We start from the raw sequence: 23234 nt of genomic DNA on the forward strand, positions 1-23234 counted from the left end.
TGGTGCTCGGTAATATGAGACCTGACATGATTGTAAAATGCTTTGAGTAAATAGTAAAAATTGTCATAAAAGGCCCTCATCCAGATATTAAAAGAGATCTGTTTGATGTGTGCTCATTATTTTTGAGGGAACTTTCATTTTTTGACAAAAGTTAAGCAAATTCTTATAAAAATTTGTAAATAAATCTTTAAATCTTGTCTTTTTCCTTAAAAACTGAACAAAGATTATATTGCAACAAAAAAGAAACATGAAAAGATAGTTATGTGCATCTAATGCATCTAAACCTCTTCTCTTTTTCACACAGAATGCATCTCTCCATATAATTTCCAAAGGCAAACTGTGATGGACGCTGTGGTTCATGGGGAGGATTTTGCAGAGAAGGGAGAAACGGACTCTTTCTGTAAAGAACATATAGTGTCAGAGTCTGAAGATGAGAAAGAGACAGAGGCTCCAAGCATGGAGAAAGAAAACGAATCCACGAGTAATGAAGATTTCTTCGAAGACAGACAGATGAGGGACAGGCAAATGCCAATCTCAGAATCAGTGAGCAGAGATCCGGGGTTGAAGATAACTCATTCACTGACCTTCGATAATTTTGGACTGACTTCTCCCAGAGTTGTGTTTGAACGGTGCCATGAGGCTCCTCTAGGAGGAGCAGTTAGCAGTGTGATAGCTGTTACAACCACTGAGGTCAAGTGCATGGGCCCGAACGTGAGGCTTGAGATCAGTGAAGTAGTGACGTCAGATGATTCAAACTTCAAGACGACCGTTACCTTTCAAAACGACAGAGGAGAAGAGACTCATTTCACAAGCCGAATGGAGAAACATCAGAATCACAAAAATCCCCAAATCTACTCATGGACTCAACATGGAGCACATTACCAACAAAATGTAAGCTATAAGATTAGCATCGCAGAGCTAAATGCGGAGTCGTCATGCGCTTCCAAGAGCCAGAGCTCATGGGATGATCCTGAAGAAGTGGCTTGCCGTAAAAGCTGCTGTAAAAATAACTTTCATTGGGGTGGCCAAACTGACACTGATTTCACTCTGGTCGATGGATCTTCCCGATGTTCATCGCTCTCAGATTTTTGGCAACGTCAGAAACAGCCATCACTGCCTACCAGCCCCAGTAATGAGGCATTATGGGATATCCCTCCACCTGAACAATTCGCTGATGGGAACAGCAGTGCATTGGATGTTCTTGCAGAAAATGTTGCGTCATGTCAGATCAGTCCCAGAGAAAACTTCATTAACCAAGACAACATCAATTGCACACAAACAGCGTCTGAGGTCCCCTTATGCAAAGAGTTTATCCGCCAGAATACATTGGAGGAGAATAATGAGCCAAGGTACTGTGAAGAACTATCTGAAGCAAGTCCTCATGAACATTTATTCATGAGCCCCAGAGTTTCAATCAACAGATCCTCTTTCACTAAAAACTTTATCAACAATCATGAAAGAAAGACACGCTTGCGCAACAACAGCATTGCCATTCTAGAAACCAAAACACATCCTGCAGGCTACATGGAGATACCTCCCAAAAGACGAAAGACTTTCCCAGGAGTATCGTATCTTATGAGCCAAGCCAGAGACAGCATTCCCTCATACAGAGAGTCGTTTTCTTCTGGCACGCTGTCTTCCTTCTTCATGCAGTCTCTTCCCTGTCAAGCAGAGAAGATGGGCAGATTCTTTGCAGAAGATGAAAGACTCCGTCCAGTTGGGAGTCGCAAATCTTCCAGTAGCAGTAGCTACAGGCCGAGCTCAAGCTCTACAACTGGTCCGGACTCTTTTGGTCCAAAATGTAGAGCTTATAGCACGATCAAAAACCCTTTTTATCCATCCAGGTCAGATGAAAGTCCAGAAGAAGTCTTCTTTAGAGGTGAACAGTATCATGAGCAGGAGCATCTAGATGAGATGGTGGAGCCCAGTTTGGAAGCCGATGTTGGGATGATGTTTGCTGATCTAGACAGCACCTCTGGGGGACATACTGAGCTGAATGAAGTCAGCGAGAGTGGATTTGATGAGGAGATGGTGGAACTGGACGAGTCCATTTCTGCAGGCAACACCATGGACAGTCATCAAAGGGAGCTTCTTATTCATGTCATCCCACCTTCACTGAGCAACTCTGAAGAAAAAATCAACGAAGGAATACACTACAGCCTCAAGCCCAACACATTTGAGGAAGATGAGACTGAAGGCTTGATGCGAAGAGCATCAGTGATGACAATAATCACTGGGGATAACGAGCAGAGATTTCTACAAGGCAACTACGTCTTCTCACTCGATGGGGAGGTTTCGCCGGATGCTTTGAGCCCAGTAAGTGAGTCTCCAACTGGGTCTCCAATAGAGGACCTCGGCAGCATTAGAGAAGGTGTAGAAGAGCTTCAGGATTCATCCCAAGCACCAAAGACAACAACTGTACAGATGAATATGTCCTCTCAGTCGCCGAATGCAACCCTGGATAAAATAAGCAGAGATGTCTGTAGAACACCAAAAGTGTATAAAAATGATTTGTCTGAACGGCCAAATGCCTCAAAAAGTAAGTACTGAAATGTCTGATACTTTCTTAAAGGTGGTGAGGGATTGAGGTTAAGGGCTTAGAAGTTAAGGTTATAGGTTAGGTTTGTTTGGGATTAGGGATAGGGTCACTGGTTGGTCACAACCAAAAAGATATGTCCTGTTAAAAAGAAATTGGGTGAATCAACTAAAGTCATTTCCATTTAATATATTGTAGTGCATTGATAGTGATAGGATACCTCTAGGGTGGCCATCTGTTCATGGGTGTGAAATCATGAAAATAGGCTTTGTTTAAATGGGCTATATACAGTAGGCAGAATTCCCACATCCTTGTTATTAGTGACTCTGATGGCCGTTAACTGAACTGCAGCCTGCATTTTATTGCTTTAGCAATTTATTGCTCAAACTCTTTTGCGCAAAACATATTATACAAGAGACCGAGCATGATCTAACATCCAGATATACCCACAGTAAGGTTCCTTTTGTTTATTTGGTTGAAAAGAAATGGGAAAAATCAATGTAGTTATGGTTGAAAATCACGATACAAGTGTAGCAGACTTCAAATGGACTTCCCTCTCAAACACGGTCACACACACAGATGAGGTGGAGAAACACTGATTTATTCCCTTAACAAAACAGTCAGTATAGTTTAACACCGGAAACTCTCTCAATCCTCTGCTTCACCATCTGCGTGCACCACGCCACTCAGCAGGCACACAGAGAAAAATGTATTTTCCTATTTTAAACATTTAAATGCCAATAAAAACAAAATCACATAAATTACATAATATAAATAAAATATGTAACATTAAATAACTGTTAATTGTAAATTGCATTAATTTTTGATCACTGATAAAATAAAACCCTTTTTGTTTGCATTAATTGAATTATTAAATATTATAAATTATTATAAAATATTATATAAAATATTATAAAATCTGCCACGACACAATTAAATGACACCAATACTGTAATTTAAACTGATTTACATATTTGAATCCTTAAAATAACAAGCCAATAACCAAAACAACATACCTTAACAAAACAGTGAGGCACAGTCAGTATAGTTTAACACCGGAAACCCTCTCAATCCTACATGAAAAATACACGTGCAAATGAAAACTCTAAAATCACAATAAACACACCATTTAAAGTAAAATATACTCATCACAACAATACACATTACAACAGAAACCCTAAACAGCATTTTAGTGTCAAAATATAATGATTGTGACTGCAAAGGGATAATAATTGTAGGATTAGAGGAGAGCGAAAATTACCTCTGCTTCACCATCTGCGTGCACCACGCGACTGAGCGCGGGCACACAGAGGGAAGCTTTAACATTCACCCAGTGTCACACTATTTACAGCCCCACCTACAACAAACATAGGAACTCTCGAAATGAATAAAACAAAACTTTAGGTGCAAGTTTTGCTGAAGTTAACTAGTACTTGCATATAAAAATAAATAAATAAATCTCTCAAATGAATCGGCCACACAAGCATAACCAACATAGGCTTTTTCTGAAAACATGGCCCTATATCTCTTTCTGTAGATCACGAATTATGTAGCTAGAAGTTCATAGGGCGGCGTTTCGTCTTTAAAACAAATGCTACGGGGTGGTATGATGATTTTTTATTTTGCACTTTCGGCTTTCCCTGTTTGTCCAGTTGGCTTGCTATATTTGTTGGCAGACTTGAGACACTCGAAGAAGAACAATTCCAGAAAGTGGGTAAGACAAAGACAGAAACCAAAAAGAATTAAATAAACAAGTAAATAACAGGGTGAGAATATGGTAAAATATGCAAATGCAGTAAAAATCAGGGGAGGGCTTTTCTATTCCTGGATTGCTTTTTAAAACTGTCGGCAGAGTTTAGGGAAAGGGGTGGGCGTATTAATCTGTGCTTTTGAAACCACTATTGGTTGGGTTTAGGAAAGGAGGAAGGTGAATCAGTCGATCGGTCAGTCAGTCAGTTAGTCAGTAAGTCAGTTAAAAGCGGCCTCTGGTGGATTTACGCATGAACAGCAGGTGTGAATGCGCTCGTGAGAGAAATTTGAGATCTCAAAAAGTGTACACAGCTGCCTCCGGTGAATTTGCAAAAACAAAAACTGCAAAAAAAAAAATGTAGCTCCTTGGATTTGGTGCTTTCCAGAAATGGATATCGCGGTACATTTTCAGAATGAGCCTGGGTTGAGCATAACATTCAAATCAAGGATTTTTTGTTCTCAAGTTTGTGGTCGCTAAAAAGTATTTTGGAGTGTACCTGGCATAAGTGGAAGTTTTAGATGAATATGTAAATATGTGATGCATGCTTTGTCTCAATAACCAGACAGACACACAACACAAAAATATGTTATATGAGCAGGTTTGTCCAGGTAGTTATCAAAATAAATAATTTTAGAATTGAAGCATACATTTAAAATGTCAAAAATATAACAACAGGCAAATATGCCTAATGTAAAAATGTGATCTTAAACCTGAAAAACATGTGAAAACACTATTGTATAAGTCAGGGATACCCAAATTCGGTCCTAGAGAGTCGGTGTCCCGCTTAGTTTAGTTCCAACTTCCTTTAACACACCTACTTGAAGAAGACCTTGATTAGATGGTACAGGTGTATCTAACTGGGGTTGGAAATAAATTTTGCAGAACACTAGTCCTCCAGGACCGAGTTTGTGCACCCTTGGTATAAGTGTTTTGTTGGCCTTGGCTTTACAGTGTTGTATTAATCAACTCTATTCATTTTTCTTTACTCTGTCACACTGTAGATACATTAGAGGTCAAAGAGCACCTAAAGCCTCCAACAGATTCCATTCATAAAGATTCAGAGGATCATTCAGACCACTGGGCAAAGAGACGTAAACTCTTCAAGGAGAGCAAACAGCGTAGTTCTGCAGGAGGAAATTCAATATCTAGCAATATCACAGAGGAATCGGGTAATCACCTACACCCATGCTCATTGAAGGATTAGTTCACCCAAAAATGTAAATTCTGTCATTAATTGCTCAATTTTTATGTTGTTTCAATCCACCTGAGAGATTCGATTATCATCTGAACACAAATTAAGATAATTTAGATGAAATTCAAGGAGCTCCCTCATGCTCTATAGACAGACAAAACAAAAAGATTGTCAAAACCTTCCATGTCTCTTCAATGGTTCGGCTGTAATCACACAAAGCTCCATCTTCTCTTCTACATCAGGTCAGAGTGCACATTTAATACCGGCAATAAGGCTACGTCATGAAGAATGAATTTGTCATGACAGTGTGAACAGCCCAAACCACAATGGAATCTGATCTTTTCAATCCTATTTATCCTACTTTCATATGTGGTATTAAGTCTGATACTGTGTTCATACCAGACTCGGAACTTCCTATTCACGCTTAAATAGACGCGTGAACATTTTGAGTTTACTCCCTTCCTTCGCATGTCAAAATCCACTTTATTCGCTCATCAAATTCACTTCACATCAGATGTGGATTTATATCATGGGCAAGGCTTCTGTCTGCTCGATGACTGTAGCTGCGTTGCTAAATGGCTAACGTGGATTTTATTGGAGAGTATAAAACTGAATAACATGGAGAGAATAACTGTGTTTATGTTATGAAGGCTGAAAAACAGCGCTGATTCATTTGGAGCCGTGTCTGAGTCCGCTAGATCCTTTTAGTGGTGCGCCCTGCTCTGTGAGCTCATAAACTTTCCATAAACTTAACCTGGAAGATGGAGGCTTTCAGTGGTGCTTCTGACTGAGCCGAGCCCAGTTTGATCAACTGTTGCCCGGTGTCAGCAGGAGGATTTCCCCCTGGGACACCAACAACAAGCGCTACGTCATAAGCATGCCCTTGTAAGAGAAAGCTCCTGATTGGTTAACGCAGCGTGAATGTCTGATGAAGTTCAGATTTTTGAACTTGAGCGTTTTGCGCAAAACACGTGTTAAGAGCGTCAGTCGCGTCAATCGTGCAAAACGCTCAATTTGCGCCCCTTTAATCGCATGCAGGATATCTATTCGTATATTTGCATTGACTTTATATGTAAATCACTCGTGCTTGACGTGCTTTTTCTGCGTCTGGTGTGAATGCAGGCATGACACAGATCTGATGTTTAGCAATGCGTCTGCGTTGTTAATGGTCATGTTGGAGTTCATGTGACTTTTATATACTTTTTGATTAACGCATTATTTTGTACTGGTTCATGCTGCAAACACTCTTTACTCCTTAGTGGCATAGCAGAACACAGGGCAAATACTTTACCCCAAAAAACTAAGGTTGTTCATTTTGAATATTTTCTGAATGACTTGGGAGCCAAACATTAACCATTAAACAGTAACCAAAAAAATGATTGTTCGTTAAAAATACCACCATAATAAAATTGCATATATAAAAAGAATAAAATATATTGGCCTACATGAAATAGCTTCATTTTACATAAATAGTAACTAGATGAACAAAACCAAATGCAACAAGTTTAATGCTCTTTTTAAACTTTTGTTGTAGTGAAGGACAAAATCTTTCAATATGCCGGTATAGGCAACATTTTCCTGCTATCATTTTGCTTAGACTTACTTTCCTATGGGAGAAATGCTTAATACTTTATTAACTGCGACTCGTTTGTGTCCTGACCACATGTGGTTGGTTGTTTACTATATCAATAAAGTGTTTAGACTTTTAAAAACACAGTCCATGAGCATTGTTCTTATGACATTTTTTTTTACAGGAGGAAAACACTAATTACATCCAAACACTTCAAATATAGTCTGCGTTAGTGAATGCAAGGCTAATTATGAAGTCCAGGAATAACACTGTATGACAACGCTTCAGATGACTGTTATAGCCTACAGCTAATCAATCTGTCAAATTCTGGAGTGCATTACAGCTCTAAAGAAAAATTTAAATGATAAATGATCTCAAATAAAACAAATACATTTATAGAGATTGTATGTAAGTATATAATTTTATAATACCAAAAGGCAACTGACTGTGTAAATCCACATAAAACAGAACAAAAATACGATGTATATGCCAAGTTCAGTGGCTAATCAGCCGGAATCAGCTGAGGTGAAGTGACGGCGACCAGCGAGACCTAGCTGTCACTCAAGTGGCCACGCCCTTAATTATGCAGACTTAATAAAACCTAATATAAGGGAAACAAGTTAAAAGTTATTAAAAATTCACCCCCCCTCACAGTTGTCTTGAAGGGTAATATTAGCTATATGAACCAAAATCGTTTTATGTACCAGGCTGTACACCTTTTTTTCTGCTGTAAAGTTGGCCATTTTAAAAGCAGGGTCAATAGAAATTTGCTACTAGTGGAATTTCGATGAATTGCAATTTCAGTTACTTCCGTATTTACTTTAAGAGGGAGAGCGGGAGGTTGCTATTTGGTTTTGACTGGACACAGCATATTCTGTTTATAACAAATTAACATGAATTAACAGTAGGCTAGAGTCTCCAAACAATATAATTGTTAACACCGGACGTGATTCCAGCCCTTGCAGTTCAACCTGCGGATTAACTCTTGATAACTTTACTACACACCTTTGGTCAGTGAGAACCATGATCTGTTCACACAAGAAATCTGATACTAGCCACATTTATAGCAGCAGTGTGAACAGCTATGCAAAATAAATCAGATCTGATAAAAAATAACATTTTATTTGTGTTCCAACGCTAAGTGAATGTCTCAGGGGATTGAAACAACATAAGAGCCAGTAATTAATAACAGATTGTTAGTTTTTTGGGTGAACTAATCCATTAAATTCCATTTAAATTCATTCAGAAAGAAATATATGAAGTAGACACAATTAATGTATATTTGCTGCTCTGCTGCCAAGCCATAACATGCAATACAAAAAGCTGAAAAATCTAAAGTGCTCTAGCTGAAAAAACACTAAAATAGATTTAACAAAAAACGAATTGAGTGCTGTTTTGAATATTGTTTTCTGTTTGTTTCATCATTTAGACACAATGAACTCTGAGGACACTCGTTCGGTGGATATGTCAATGCGAGATATTGAGGACAGAGGATTTTACACTGAAACATTTCACTCAGTTTCATGGATATACCATGGGGCTGAGGTCACCCAGAACGACAGTCCACACTGCCTCAGAAGCTGTGCTCGACCAGCAGCAAGTGAGTCCTTAGCAGACTAATATAAAAATAAGCTAGAACTGACTATTTATGATTTACAGTGTTTAAAGATGCATTTCTTTATACATTTCAGTTCGTGAGCGGACAGTAAAAATCTGCAAAGGTGTGGGCGAGTATCCCTGGGGCTTCAGAATTCAGTTCTCCAAACCCATAGTGGTTACTGAAGTGGATACAAGTAAGTCATTAATATTATATATCCAAACTCTAATGCACAAAAGCAAATATGTCTGTAAAAACGATTAGAAATTCACTGAGGGTTATATTTGATCTTCATTCTTGATTCTTTATACCAGTGGTTCTCAAACTTTTTTCACCAAGTACCACCTCAGGAAAAAATTGTCTCTCCAAGTACCACCATAATCACCAGTATTGAAATAAAGTAGCATAGTTGGCCAAATTAAGCAGCTACAGCACTGCACAGTTTGAAAAGGAGTCATATTCATTGAACGAAATTATACTCCATACAAAATATGACATTTTTCATAAATAAAACGGAAATAATTAATAATTTTTAGTTCAACCCGGTACCAATTGATCTATTGACTGGTGCCGGTCTGTGGCCCGAGGGTTTGAGAACACTGCTCTAGCAAGTATCTGCTTGCAAGAACCACGCACCTAGTTTTGCGCCAATTGAATTGATTTTTAGCAGCTGATGATGCGATGCACTAAAGTAAACATTTTATGCACATCGCTTTGATTGTAGGCTTGCAGCCAAAAGCTGATCTCATTGGTGTTATTGTATGCATCAAATTCATTACTCAGTGATTCCTCCGCGTACCACTAGAAGTAAGCCCACGTGCCACTAGTGGTACACGTACCACAGTTTGAGAACCACTGCTTTATAAAATTTTTATTAGTGCTGTCAATCGATCAAACAAAACAACTAATTAATCTGCCTTTTATGCAATTAATCGAGATTAATCGCAATTAAAAGACTGAAACTTGTAATTTTGGCGATTCAAATGTGAAATTAATGTTAACTCTAGACAAAAAAAATATTTAAATTCAAAATATGATTGTTTATCAGAATTTTTGTTCAACTAGTAACAAAAGCCATCAAGATTCTCAAACTGTTGGCTTGAAAGCCATATTTGTTACAGAAATAAAAACATAGGCATGTAAGTGCCATTTAAATTTCAAAACAATCAATGCCAATAACAAACAAATTGATTTCCATGTTGGATTCTAAGTGGACTGCAAAAAAAATCCAAAATACAGGCATTGCAAATATAGAAATTGAAAAATTATAATAATTAAATATTAAATATAAAAAAAAACAATTGAAGAGTTTGGTTGCAAAAAGCGATAAACGCCATTTTTTGACATTTGGATTTTATTATTGGAAAGGTTTAGATGTACCTTAATATATGTGTAAATTGCTGCCAATAACAACATTTAAGAATGTACATTTTACCTACTACAAAATGCATTTTTTCACAAAACACGATATCCGCCAGACCAGTTCCTTTACAAAGTGCGATATAACAGTTATAAAACGTTCATACCGATCTATTTTTATTCCTCTTTTTCTGTTAATTTTTCTCATTTGCTGTATATTTTATTGATTTAATAATGTTAATATATTACATACTTTATACAAATGTCAAGCCAATAAAGCAACTTAGAGAGAGAGAGAGAGAGAGACCTTTACCTGTCAGTGGGTGCACATGGCTCCTAAATAGCAAGTGCGAGAAATAGTGGATTTCATTCATTTCAACAGCCTTTTTTAAAATAACTTTAATCCATTGAAAAGAAAAGGTGTCATAATAAATAAAAATATAGATAAAAATCAAATTATTTTTTTATTTGTCGCATGTAGTTGACCATTTATGTGCTGTGGGTAAAACTTGTTTCAATCCGGCTACAACCGCAAGTGTATTTCAAACCTGTGGGAAGCCCTGCAGCTGATCCAACTAATCAAGGTGTTCAAGACTACTAGAGACTATTAAGCAGGTGTGAGGTGGTTGAAGCAAAAATCTCTATAGCTGTGGCCCTCCAGGAATTGAGTTTTAGACTGTTGGTCTATATGAAATTATGTTCATGTCATGAACTGTTTTATTCAAAACACTGAGATCACAAATATAGTAGGATACAGATGTTGGTGTGCTTTGCTTCAGATGGACCAGCAGAGGAAGCAGGGCTGCAGGTTGGAGATTTTGTGCAGGCGGTAAACGGCACGGATGTCACCAGTGTACCACACTCAGAAGCAGCTGATCTCGCACGCCAAGGTAGGTGGACGCTCTCAGACAGCTCTTAGTTTTCTCATAGACAAGGTTCATTTTTAACCCTAGTGGTATATCTAGACTCTCATGCACAGTCAAACATTTGCAAACATTAGCAAGGAGAGATGTTAGAAGTGTCTTAAGTGCAAGAATACTCCGTATTATTATTGTAACTCGGGGAGTGACACAAACAACAGAAGTTTGGTTTATTCGAAGTCAGGCAAGCAATGGTCAATATGGGTGCAAACAGGTGTTTAGAGGCAGTCGTAATCATAATCGTAGTCAAAGTATCAGGCTAGAGGTTGGAAGGCAGGCGGCAGACAGGGAGAACTGAATAAACAAGGCTTGGTCAAAACACGGGAAAACAAGACAAAGAAAACGCGTTGTAGTGCTACTTGACAGATAACAAGACTCGGCAACGTGAATGAGTGTGTGTGCTGCTTAAATAGTGTGTGTAATCAGTTTTTGACAATCCTCAGGTGGTGAGAGTGTAATCAGTCTAAACGAGAAAGCAGGTGTGTGTGTGTGTGTGGCATGACTGAATATGTAGTCCAGGGGTCACCAACATGGTGCCCACGGGCACCAGGTAGCCCGCGAGGATCAAATGTGTTGCCCGCAGGCCTGTTCTAAAAATAGCTCACCACAGCGCCACTTACCAGTAAGCTTCATCTAATATAGAAGTAATCATTTAAAAATGTAAATATTTGCAGAGAAATATAAAAATAAAGTGTTGCACATTGATACATTAAATACAGGGTATTTCCTACCCTGTTAAATCATTGTTGATAACTTTTGTGAGTATCATTAACATGATCAGTGTCTTCACATGGATGAATATCATTAATTATTACCAAAAACATAAAGTATAATTAAAAGTAAATTGAGCAAATTTGTTATTTGAGAAGTGTTTATCAAACTGGTAGCCCTCCACATTAATCGGTACCCAAGAAGTAGCTCTCAGTTTCATTAAGGTTGGTGACCCCTGATGTAGTCCATTTACAAGCAGATTTGTAGTTCCATGAGAGTGAATGTTTTCCAGCGAAATCTGGTGGTTAGAGGTCGCTGGTGATTGTGACAATTATATTTGGTGATTCTAAAAGTCAGAGACAGTCTGGAGATTTTGAACAGTCTACGCCAGGGGTGTCAAACTCAATTCCTGTAGGGCCGAAGCCCTGCACAGTTTAGTTCCAACCCTGCTCCAACACACTTGCCTGTAGGTTTCAAACAAGCCTGAAGGACTCAATTAGTTTGATCAGGTGTGTTTAATTAGGGTTGGAACTAAACTGTGCAGAGCTGTGGCCCATTTGGAACTGAGTTTGACACCTGTGCTCTACGCTCTAAAAAAATTATGGGTTGCCATAACTCAATGTTGGGTTAATTTTTAAAAATTCTATTTAAATGACACTTGTTAAGGTTGACCTTGTCCTTATTTGACTCAAAATTGGGCTACAACAGCCCAGCATTTTTAGAGTCTAGACAAAGTGTTTCACCCCTGTTGAAAAATCCAGATTAAACCAGCCTAGGCTGGTTGGCTGGTTTTAGCTGGTCGACCAGGCTGGTTTTAGAGGGGTTTTGGCCACTTCCAGGCTGGTTTCCAGCCATTTCCATCCTGGTCTTAGCTGGTCAGGCTGGGAGATGACCAGCTAAAACCAGCTTGACCAGCCTAGCCAAGCTGGGAGTCCAGCCAAAACCAGCTATGTCTAGCTTAAACCAGGCTGGTCAAGCTGGTTTTAGCTGGATTTGGCTGGTAATTTTCCAGCCTGACCAGCTAAGACCAGGCTGGAAATGGCTGGAAACTAGCCTGGAAATGGCCAAAACTCCTCTAAAACCAGCCTTGTCAACCAGCTAAAACCAGCCAACCAGCCTAAGCTGGTTTAAGCTGGATTTTTCAGCAGGGAAATTGAATCGTGTAGGTTTCAACTAGGGGTTTCTAGCTTCATGAACTCATTTTGTGATTTCTGGTTTGAATTATGAAGGCCCAGACCTTTTAACTCTCACCATCGGCTCGGATATTGGTCGAACGCCCAACACTCCACGTCCCGCGTGCAGGGGCTACTTACATAAGCGAACACAGTCGAGTTTCCTGAAGGGCTGGAGAAAGAGATGGTTCGTGCTCAGACATGACTGCTGCCTCTACTACTACAGAAACAAGCGCGTATGTTCAGCTTCTTCTTCTCCATGTTTTTGTCTTGTTGGAACATCTGAAATAGAATGACATACGAAATGAAGCTTTTGTTTTTCCTGCACAGGATGAAGGGAAGAGTCGGGCCTTGTCTGTGATGAGTCTGGAGGGGGCGCTGGTGGAGGCTGACAGCACTTTAGGAAAGCCCTTCGTCTTCAGATGCTGCCCTGTTTCTGGCAACAGAGCTTACTACTTGTGTGCTACATCAAACCAGGAGATGAAAAGGTGAGAACATGCCATGCTTTTTGAGATGAAGAGGTCAATTTGTATATTTGATAACAATTTACAATATGAGGGCACTTGGGAGTAAGGGTGTCACGATTTCGATTTTAAATCGAAATCGATCGAAATTTATACTTAATTTTGATTATCGATTTAAAAAATAGAATCGTCGATGCTGCCACACCCCCATGTCACGTCAGCTTGGCTTGCCAAGCGGGGAAAAAAAGACGCTTGTTGAAGAGCTTGTTAAACTGCAGACGCAAGAGACCCCTCGACAGAGCTTAAACCCTCTCCTCTTTCAATGAAGTCGCCGGTGTGTAAGCATTTGGGATTTCCAGTGAGTTATGTTGACAACGTTCGTGTTGTCGACCAAAAAAACACAGTTTGCAAGCTCTGCTATGTACGTATTACGGTTCGTCCAATAGAAATCACCGGCATCGCGCTCCTCCACTCCGTCCCCGTTGCAAATCCACTCGCGAAAAGTACACACTCAGGCCCTGTTTACACTAATATGTCTTTGTTTTTAAATTGCATTTTAGAACAACAACGTTTTGACATCCACAGTGGCGTGTAGCATTTCTGAGCAGCCCTCCTTCCTCACTACTGCTGAAAACGCACATCACGTGACCACACACACTCAGACACAAACGCACACACACACAGCCATGCGCTCGAGACAGCAGGTCCAGGCAGGGGATCAGTAGACTGCTTCAATCTTTCACTCACTTGTACTTAGTCATTTTAGCGAACACCTCAGATACTGTTGGCTGGTTCCTGTTGGTTCTGCGCCTTTTTTACCGGCGCCATTATAACGACTCAGATCACTGCCTATTCACGAGTCCCGCAGAAAAAGTGATTGACAGGTGGTCATTATGTGTGTAACTTGCCTTTATTCATTTACTGTATGATTTGTTTATGGGTAAAACAAAGACCATGCAGGTCAGGTAGTTTAAACGGTAGGCTACAAATAATTAATTTGTTATTAATGAATTAATTATTCATAATCGAAAATCGAATCGAACCGTGACTTTAGAATCGAAAATGTAATCGAATCGAGGATTTGGAGGATCGTGACACCCTTACTTGGGAGTTTGTGGGTCAGTCGATAACAAGCTGATATATTATTATGTATATCATATTATATATAATATGTATTAGGGTTGCACTGTTTACTGGTACTATGGCAGTTCCATGATACAAAATGGCGGTGCCACTGTAGTTTGTAAACGGTAGTATCGTTATTAACGGTTTATCTACAATGTAATAATGTTACATATGAAAAAGTCAAAATGCTCACCCATTTGTGCAACAATTGACCCTTTTATGTGAATAGACTGTGGAGCCCTTTAAGGTTGCAAACTTTGTAGAATTCACATATTTTATGGTGATGCTTCAGATCAAATCTGAATCAGTTCATTTCTGCTCCTGTCAATACGATTTAGTAGCTACAACAACTGCGACAATCAAGTTAAAATTTAAATTACTTACCTGATAAGACAGGTAAGTAAAAAAGTAAAAAAATAGATTCTGGAAACACTAAAACTAAATTTTTGACCACTTCATGAAGCCTAATTTGGTTAGAAAAATGCTGATTTGATTATTAATGCAAATTTCATTTGGTAAAATGGTAACACTTTACAATAAGGTTCATTAGTTAATGCACTTACTAACATGAACTAATCGTGAACAACACATGTACAGCATTTATTAATCATAACTGAACATTTACTAATGCATTTTACTAATGCAACATCCAAGGCCGTGCTTGTTAACATTACTTAATGCACCGTGAGTTAACATGAACTAACAATAAACAACTGTATTTTCATTAACTAACGTTTACTGACATGAATAAATACTGTAGTAAATGTATTGTACATTGTTTGTTCATGTTAGTAAATGCATTAATTAACATTAACTAATGAACCTTATTATAAAGTGTGACCGGTAAAATTTGTGTCTTTATTTTAATGTATTTTTGTTGGTCAGTTATCTACAAAATAAACAAAAAGAATGAATACATTTTAGGTGATGTGACATGCAAATACGTTTTTCAAAAATAAGGGAATCATTCATTCAATTCAAGTAGGCCTTTTATAACATAAAATATAGTATTTCTGACAATTTTCTTTATTTCATGGATTTGAGTTGTTAATTACAGTATATAGTATACTGTAGGTATAGTATTGTAACATGAATTAATGGTATGGTGACAACCCTAATATGTATATTATTATGTGTAAGAAGAACGTTAAGACAACCAGAAATTTACACAGCTCAATTTAAGAGAAATTGCACAAATAAAAAAAACATTCCACAGTAGCGTGTTTGAGATTGTCAAAAATGTACATGGCGGCCTCAAGTAGATATGTGAAAGTAAAAACCCAGGGTACATATTTTTTGGTTCTCAAAAATGCAGCCCTGGGTACATATATTCAGTCAGCCTTGGATGAATAAATTATTGTATTTGTCATAAAGAACTAAATGAATTTAATATACTGAAGCACTTTTGTTGTATGGCAATGTATCAAATATAAATAAATGTGCTATAATGTGTAATACTTACTGCTGTATGACTCTACAGCTGTCATGATCACCAGCGATGCAGCCTGTGCTGGAAATTAAACTAAAAACTGCTTTTATTCTAGCCGAAATAAAACAAATAAGATGTTTACCAGAAGAAAAAATATAATCAGACATACTGTGAAAATTTCCTTGCTCTGTTAAACATACATTCATTCATTCATTTTCTTGTCAGCTTAGTCTCTTTATTAATCCGGGGTCGCCACAGCGGAATGAACTGCCAACTTTACAAGAACGTCACTGGTTCTAGTCCTTATCAAGCCAGCCAACCTTTTTGTGCGGAGTTTACACATTCTCCCCATGCTCACATGGGTTTCCACCGGCTTCCCCGGTTTCCCCTCACCGTCTATAAGAACATGCAACTTAAGTTAATTGAAATTAACTTAAGTTGCATGTTCTGCATGAAAGTTAATCCAAATTAGACATAGACATGCTCCTAGTAAGTAGTTATTGCTTAAGAACAATCACTATCTGTTCATTAGCTACTACAGCAGGGGAGTTCTCGAGATCTACCTGAGCTCAAACTCCCCTCTCGCCTTGCAAATGGGAGGGAACCACGGGCTTGAGGATCATATGAGCTCAGGGCTTCCTTCCGGGAAAGCATGCCAAACAAGCTGTATAATCAATCATCAGCTAAGTTTGAACTCTTGAAATAAACATTAGAAATTTTGATTTCATGCAGAAAAACTTTTTGGGAAATAATATTAATAATATATTTTATTTGTTTTCCCTTTTTTTCCCCTCAGGTGGCTGGAGGCTATGGGTAGAGCTGTTCATCCCATCACTCAGGTAATTTCCTGATCTTTCTTTAATTTCTTATATGACAGCTCTGTGTGAATGCACAGGATCAGTGAATTAATCAGAATACATTTGGCCAACTGAGACAGAGGTTGTTTACAGTCTTCCAACTGGTTTTAACACATGCTTTCAATAATCCAATCTCAAGTGGTCAATCACAAAACATCCTCATTTCTAACTATTTAAATGCATCTTTTTTTGACCACTCCTGTTTGTATGGTATTTCATCAAGACCCCTCTCTCCTATTCTCTCAAATTTTACATATCTTTCATGAGAGTGCTAATAGTGCACTATACTTGACATACAATTGAAGTCAGAATTATTAGCCCCCTTTTAATTTTTTCCTCTTTTAAATATTTCTCAAATAACATGCAACAGAGCAAGGGCATTTTCAATGTGTCTGATAATATTTTTTCTTCTGGAGAAAGTCTTATTTGTTTTATTCCGGCTAAAATAAAAGCAGTTTTAAATTTTTTTWAAAAACATTTTCGGGACAAAATTATTAGCCCCTTTAAGCTATATTTTTTTCTGATAGTTCAGAACAAACCATCGTTATACAATAACTTGCCTAATTACCCTAACCTGCCTAGCTAACCTAATTAACCTATTTAAGCCTTTAAATGTCACTTTAAGCTTTATAGAAGTATCTTCTAGTATACAAATATCTAGTAAAATATTATTTATTATCATCAAGGCAAATATAATATAAATCAGTTATTAGAGATGAGAGATGAGTAAACTATGTTTAGAAATGTGCTGAAAAAAATCTTCTCTCCATTAAACAGAAATTGGGGAAAAAAATAAACAGGGGGGCTAATAATTCAGAGGGGCAAATAATTCTGACTTCAACTGTATGTGAAATTCTCTAAATTAACATGAACATGCAAAATATGGTCGCTGCAAAAATTGGCCGGATAAAACGATGAATACAAGCAATTGCTCTAATGAAACGAGCTATAGCTCTATATTTACATTTCTGTACTGAGAGGTTTTGATTCTCTATTTTTCTCACGCATTCACATTTTATGAACTTGTAGATCCAGCGTGAACTTTGAAAGGCAACAAAATGCAAAACTTGACATTTGAGCTTGTGTTTCCAGTGTGGCGCATTGATTCAAATGCGCTAGTATGGAACTGAACGTGTTTTTTGCATTGAGAGGCGCCTTCATTGATTGGCTTTCTAATTTTGCGCGCTGCTTATACACCCTGCACGCATTTTAACTGTCTGCTGTGCCTCATGTTTTTGCCATTACACTACTGTATGTCCACCTGCAGCTGAAAAAGTCAACTCTGAGCGAAAAAAATCGTGCTATGTCAGTCAAGTCTTTTATCATTTTCCAATCAAATGAACACGGAGGCGATGTTTCTGCTGAGAAGACAGCAGTGTTTGTGTTGTCAGGACAACTACGAAGACTTTTAAAGATGGAGGAGAGACTAGTGGTCGATGTTTTGAGTTATCTGGAGCTGTACGACTTCACAAATCATGAATATCACAGTATTAATAAATACAACAAATATAACAACATCGACAGCAGCACCCTCGAAAAATAACACAACTTCAGTGGTTGCCTGGCAACATAAAAAGCACAGCACACTTCTCTTTTTTCTTGTTAACAAAAAGGCAGTTCAGTACGTGTGTTTTGTGTTCTCAGAATGTAAAAGTGCATTCAGTGTGTTCGGCCACTTAGTGGGGCAAAAAGTGCAGTGTAACCGCGCCTTTATTCTGTTGAATGCTTGATTCAGATTGGCTGATGAAAATTCTATAAGGCGTGCCTTTATTTGCAGATAAAGTAGTTCCAGGAAGATATTGATCGCATTACAGTTCCATTATATCACTGAGTGATTTCAGGTATTTCTCTGCCTACAACTGTAAAAACATCAAATCAAACCCAAACAAAAAACTTTGGATGAGATGTGTAAGAACTTCAAGGTTTGAGGAGCAAAACCTGACATCTGAACTTTGCCTTTAGGTGTGGTAACAATAGCATAAGCAGAATAATCCACTTGTTAAGTATGACGTCATGCGAAGCGGCTTCCGGGTCCAAGCGCTCTATTTAACTGAATGGGGAGACTCATGAAATGGTAACAATAAACGTTTACGAAGCGATGTAATACTTTCAAAAATCACGATCGCAATATATATATATATCCATGCCTAATATCCAATGGCCAGAAAGTGATTCATTTTTTATAAATTGTTAAAATTTTGGTATTTGTTACGCAGCAAGCCCAGAGATTGTTGTGTAAACTTTATATATAAATAACTTTAATGTGTGATATGAATAAAAAGTGATCATAAACAAACAATTTCTCAACTCAAATGAGGGGCAGCTTGGACCCGGAAAGAGTATTACATACGTCACCAACACGTCATCACTTAACAAGCGGATTCACTCCAGTGCATTGAATTTTTAGAAAATAAGGCACACTCAAGGTTTGTGCATTATTTTATATTTATTCAATGGCCCGTTGTCAATTATCCCTTATATGACTACTAGTGCTCTGCAATTAAGAGGTTTTAGGAAAGATGAAATCGCTTGATTGGATTGATGTATGAAATCTCTTGATTGGATTAGTGAAAGCACAATGTAATATCAAGTGTAAACAGGGTCATGGTAATACTCATCGTGTTAATGTTGGTGCTTGTCATGGCAGAATCACGTGTGGGTGGACGTCACTCGGCACAACTCAAATCTGCCCCCGCTGGCGGTCAAGAACCCAGAATGCCTTGGTTTGCTCCATCAGCTGGACAGAAGCAAAGACTCATGGGTGCAGTACTACTGCGTGCTGAAAGACGGATGCCTCTATTTCTACGTCAGTATTCGTTCAACATCCGCCATAGGTATGTTAAAGAAATGTTCATGTTTCTGATAATGTTCATGTTTCTGAAAATCTGATACATGTTACAAAATTATTCTTAATATATTTAAACTAACACAATATCACGGCAACTCGTAACTTTTTGATTTAGTGGCTAATTCGTATGAATTCGTATGACCTTATTCGTACAATTAAGTACGACTTGCTCATCCCCCAATGACGGTTGGGTTTAGGGGTGGGGTTAGGTGCCACGCTTCCTTTTTAAAATCGTACAATTTCATACGACTGAACTCGTACAAATTCGTACGAATTAGCCTCTAAACTGGCAAAACGTAAAATATTTACGTTTTCTCGTGAGATCAGGCTGATTTAAACACATTTATAAACTTTATAAACATAAATGTTTTAATAACGAATGTATTTTGTCTTTGTCATTATGTTGCCATGATGACAGTACATATTATTTTGCTAGTTATTTAACAAGATACTTTTATTTCGAAGACCTATTTAGGGTGGCTATTATGCAAAAATCACTATAATATTATTGTAATTAATTTAAAAACTGAATAAATATAGATTTACACACATTTACTCAAGTTAACAAACAGAATTAATGATGGGCTAACAATCTGCGGAATATCTGCGGAATTCTAAGATTCTGTGTGGCCTTAGTCATTAGACAACAGCATTTTGTTTGTAGCCAATAACAAAAGCATGCTTAAGGGAGCTAATATTGATCTTAGCATATTTTACATTAAAAAAAAAACATTTATTCAAGCCAAACTGAAAGAAATAAGACGTTCTACAGAATAAAAATATAGTTCAAAGTTATTTGCAAATATTTCAAAAAGGGCTAAAACTTTGTGCTTTGATAATTAACAACAGTTTTTTGTGTTGTTATTGCAGGAGGAATCTATCTACATGGATACACAGTGAAAGATCAGCCGCTGGGGTCCAGAAGATCCACCATTGAGCTCAGGCCTCCGTCTGATGAGTTTAAAGTCTTCTACCTCTGTGCCGAAAATGGAAACGAGAACAAACGGTAATGAACTTTTACTATTTTCTGAATTATCTTCATTGTGATGCCAGTGTTTATAGAAAAGGAGGATATTTTAAAGATCATAAGCATTCAAATTTATACTATAACATTTTAGACAAATAGGGTTGTTAAAAAGATGAAATTATTTTGTTAAATCAACACTCCACACAAATAAATATCAACCAAACAGTTCCAGGTTCTATGCTATTTATTGTGGACTAAATATGTCTGTTAATAAAAGTGTTCATGATTCACACTCATTAAATAATTACTTTATATAGCTTTATTTTACATTCTTAGGAGATATAAAATATTTTTACTACATAAAGAAATTATAAAGTTATTATTGAATGAGTGCGAATCATGACCTTCTGCTTGATATCGTTAACAAGATTAACGAACCAAAATGTTAAAAACCACTAGTGTGCAGTGCACACTTTATTACTGAACTTATTAACAAAAGTACACACAAAATATATATTTGAATTGTTTTGTCATAGCATTCATTCATTTTTTTATGAACCAAACTAAATGAAATATCCAACATTTACTATACGAGTTAACTGTTTGTTAGTTCTAAGTTTGGTGAACTGAACAATTTAAGTATAGTCTAAGCCAGGGGTGGCCAATCATGTTCCTGGAGAGCCACCTTCCTGCAGATTTCAGTTGCAACCCATATCAAACACACCTGCCTGTAAATATCACGTGGTGTTCGGGCCCTAATTAATTGGTTCAGGTGTGTTTGATATGGGTAGCAACTGAAATCTGCAGGAAGGTGGCTCTCCAGGAACAGGATTGGCCACCCCTGGTCTAAGCACTAAGCACTGGTGGGAGGCATGCGTTGCGGCCGAGTGCCTTAGCATCCCACCAGTGCTGATATACAGCCATATCGCACTGCTACGAGTGTGATATTGTGTTTATACAACAGTTCAACGGCACAATCGTGTATATAAATAAGACAATCAAACACGGAGAGTCTAAAAACCCCTTTTTATTAGGAACTACTTTCTTCCGCCATTCATTCACATCTGCAGCTGACATCAAAACAGCAGAAGCCGTTACTAATTCACCAAGGTCACTTTAGAGCTAGGGTTTGAATGACTCTATCTACAGTGATGACAAAACTGCTGACTTTTGCTCACACTTTAAGATTCTAATGCTGAACGTGACATGAAATGCCATCCATCTACAGAGATATCTTCTTACATTGTTACAGTCTACAGTATTTCTCTGTTGCAATCGGGATTTCACAATAATTAACCCGAAAATAACAACGAATTCACTACCAGACTGCTGTTGTGTTTGCGATTAAGGAAAAAACGCTAAACACATGCAGACTTTGCTTATTTCAATCTGCCAACACAACACACATTCCTGATATGAAAGCAAATCGATATAAATACAGCACTACAACATACAAAAGAGAGAGATCGACTTATAATATCATTTGTCTCTGAAAATCAGCCAACATGTCTCAATCCGGGAGACTGGGGGGGAGGGGTGTTCATGGGTGAGGTTGAGAACCGGGATAGTATGCTGCAGGTTTTGGGCGGGTACTGAACCAAAGTTGGCATCCCGGGGGTGTTTAGTTTACAGACTGTACCAAAGAGGGGAGTGGGTGAATTTAGTTTTTTTAGGAAGAAATAAAAACGGGATGGTTGCGGGAGACTGGTCTGAAATACGGGATACTCCCATGAAAAATGGGAGTGTTGGCAGGTGTGCTTAACCACTTATTATGTGGTTCTGTCGCCATCTAGTGGATAGAAATCGTCAACCGTCGCCGACGAGTTCTCTCAGATATTGTAAACATTTTAAAATAGGCACTATTCTTACAAATAAACTGCATAGTTGCAATCTAAACAACTACATTCTCGACTACTTCGAATCAGTGACCAGTTTTTTTATGCATATATATATATATATATATATATATATATATATATTATTTTTTATTATTTTTTTTTTCTCAGATGGAAAATATGTTGAATTAAAGAATAATGTATCCAAAATAAAGTTAAGAAACCCCTAATATCTTTGAAACTTCTCTGAAAACAAACAAAAAAAGTCTTAGTTGTTGGATGATGGTCTTTTCCTTAAGTTAAGCATAAAATAATAAAATAAAAAAAAACTGGTCACTGATTCGGAGTAAAAAAACATTAAGTGTGTTAAAAAATGTTGATCTACTCTTGTGTTGCCTTAATGTCTTCATAACTTCATCATGAAGGTATCCAAAGCGTCAAATCTTGATCAGACAGCATACCAATACATTTTCCAAACATTCAGTTATCTGGACAATAAGGAAGTCCTTAGGCTGAGCTTAAAATCTTAAAACGCAAGGTTTTCCAACGAGGACTTCATCTTGTTTAATCCCGCCCCTTTTCGTAGCACCGTACCACAGAATTTCGCAAGCTCAAACTCTAGTGTGACCGCAGCTTCATTCTGATGCTTGATTTTTTTAAACATCCATGAATCTACTGAGCTGCTCCCTGCTGAAAAATCCAGCTTAAACCAGCCTAGGCTGGTTGGCTGGTTTTAGCTGGTTGACCAGCCTGGTTTTAGAGGGTTTTTGGCCATTTCCGGGCTGGTTTCCAGCCATTTCCAGCCTGGTCTTAGCTGGTCAGGCTGGAAAATTACCAGCCAAATCCAGCTACAAGCGACTCCCAGCTTGGCTAGGCTGGTCAAGCTGGTTTTAGCTGGTCAT

General features: G+C 37.9%; 1 protein-coding gene across 5 annotated transcripts in view; it reads left to right on the plus strand.

The window, feature by feature from the left end:
* Window positions 1-23234, plus strand: part of pdzph1 (PDZ and pleckstrin homology domains 1) — a 40162-nt gene that overhangs the window by 10983 nt on the left and 5945 nt on the right. For 2 of the 5 annotated variants that reach the window (XM_695179.11, XM_073914369.1), the window contains exons 3-12: window positions 305-2539; window positions 5288-5455; window positions 8478-8648; window positions 8740-8841; window positions 10784-10894; window positions 12865-13043; window positions 13138-13295; window positions 16622-16664; window positions 19330-19516; window positions 20401-20536. In XM_695179.11, the coding sequence (XP_700271.6) occupies window positions 305-2539; window positions 5288-5455; window positions 8478-8648; window positions 8740-8841; window positions 10784-10894; window positions 12865-13043; window positions 13138-13295; window positions 16622-16664; window positions 19330-19516; window positions 20401-20536 (3490 nt within the window). Of the gene's footprint in view, window positions 1-304; window positions 3067-4020; window positions 4271-5287; window positions 6989-7094; window positions 8397-8477; window positions 8649-8739; window positions 8842-10783; window positions 10895-12864; window positions 13044-13137; window positions 13296-16357; window positions 16508-16621; window positions 16665-19329; window positions 19517-20400; window positions 20537-23234 lie in introns of those variants that run through there. The other 3 variants (XM_073914368.1, XR_012386086.1, XR_012386087.1) reach the window with 3 other exon arrangements.

Source organism: Danio rerio, chromosome 10, assembly GCF_049306965.1.
Source record: "Danio rerio strain Tuebingen ecotype United States chromosome 10, GRCz12tu, whole genome shotgun sequence".
Lineage (NCBI taxonomy): Eukaryota > Metazoa > Chordata > Actinopteri > Cypriniformes > Danionidae > Danio > Danio rerio.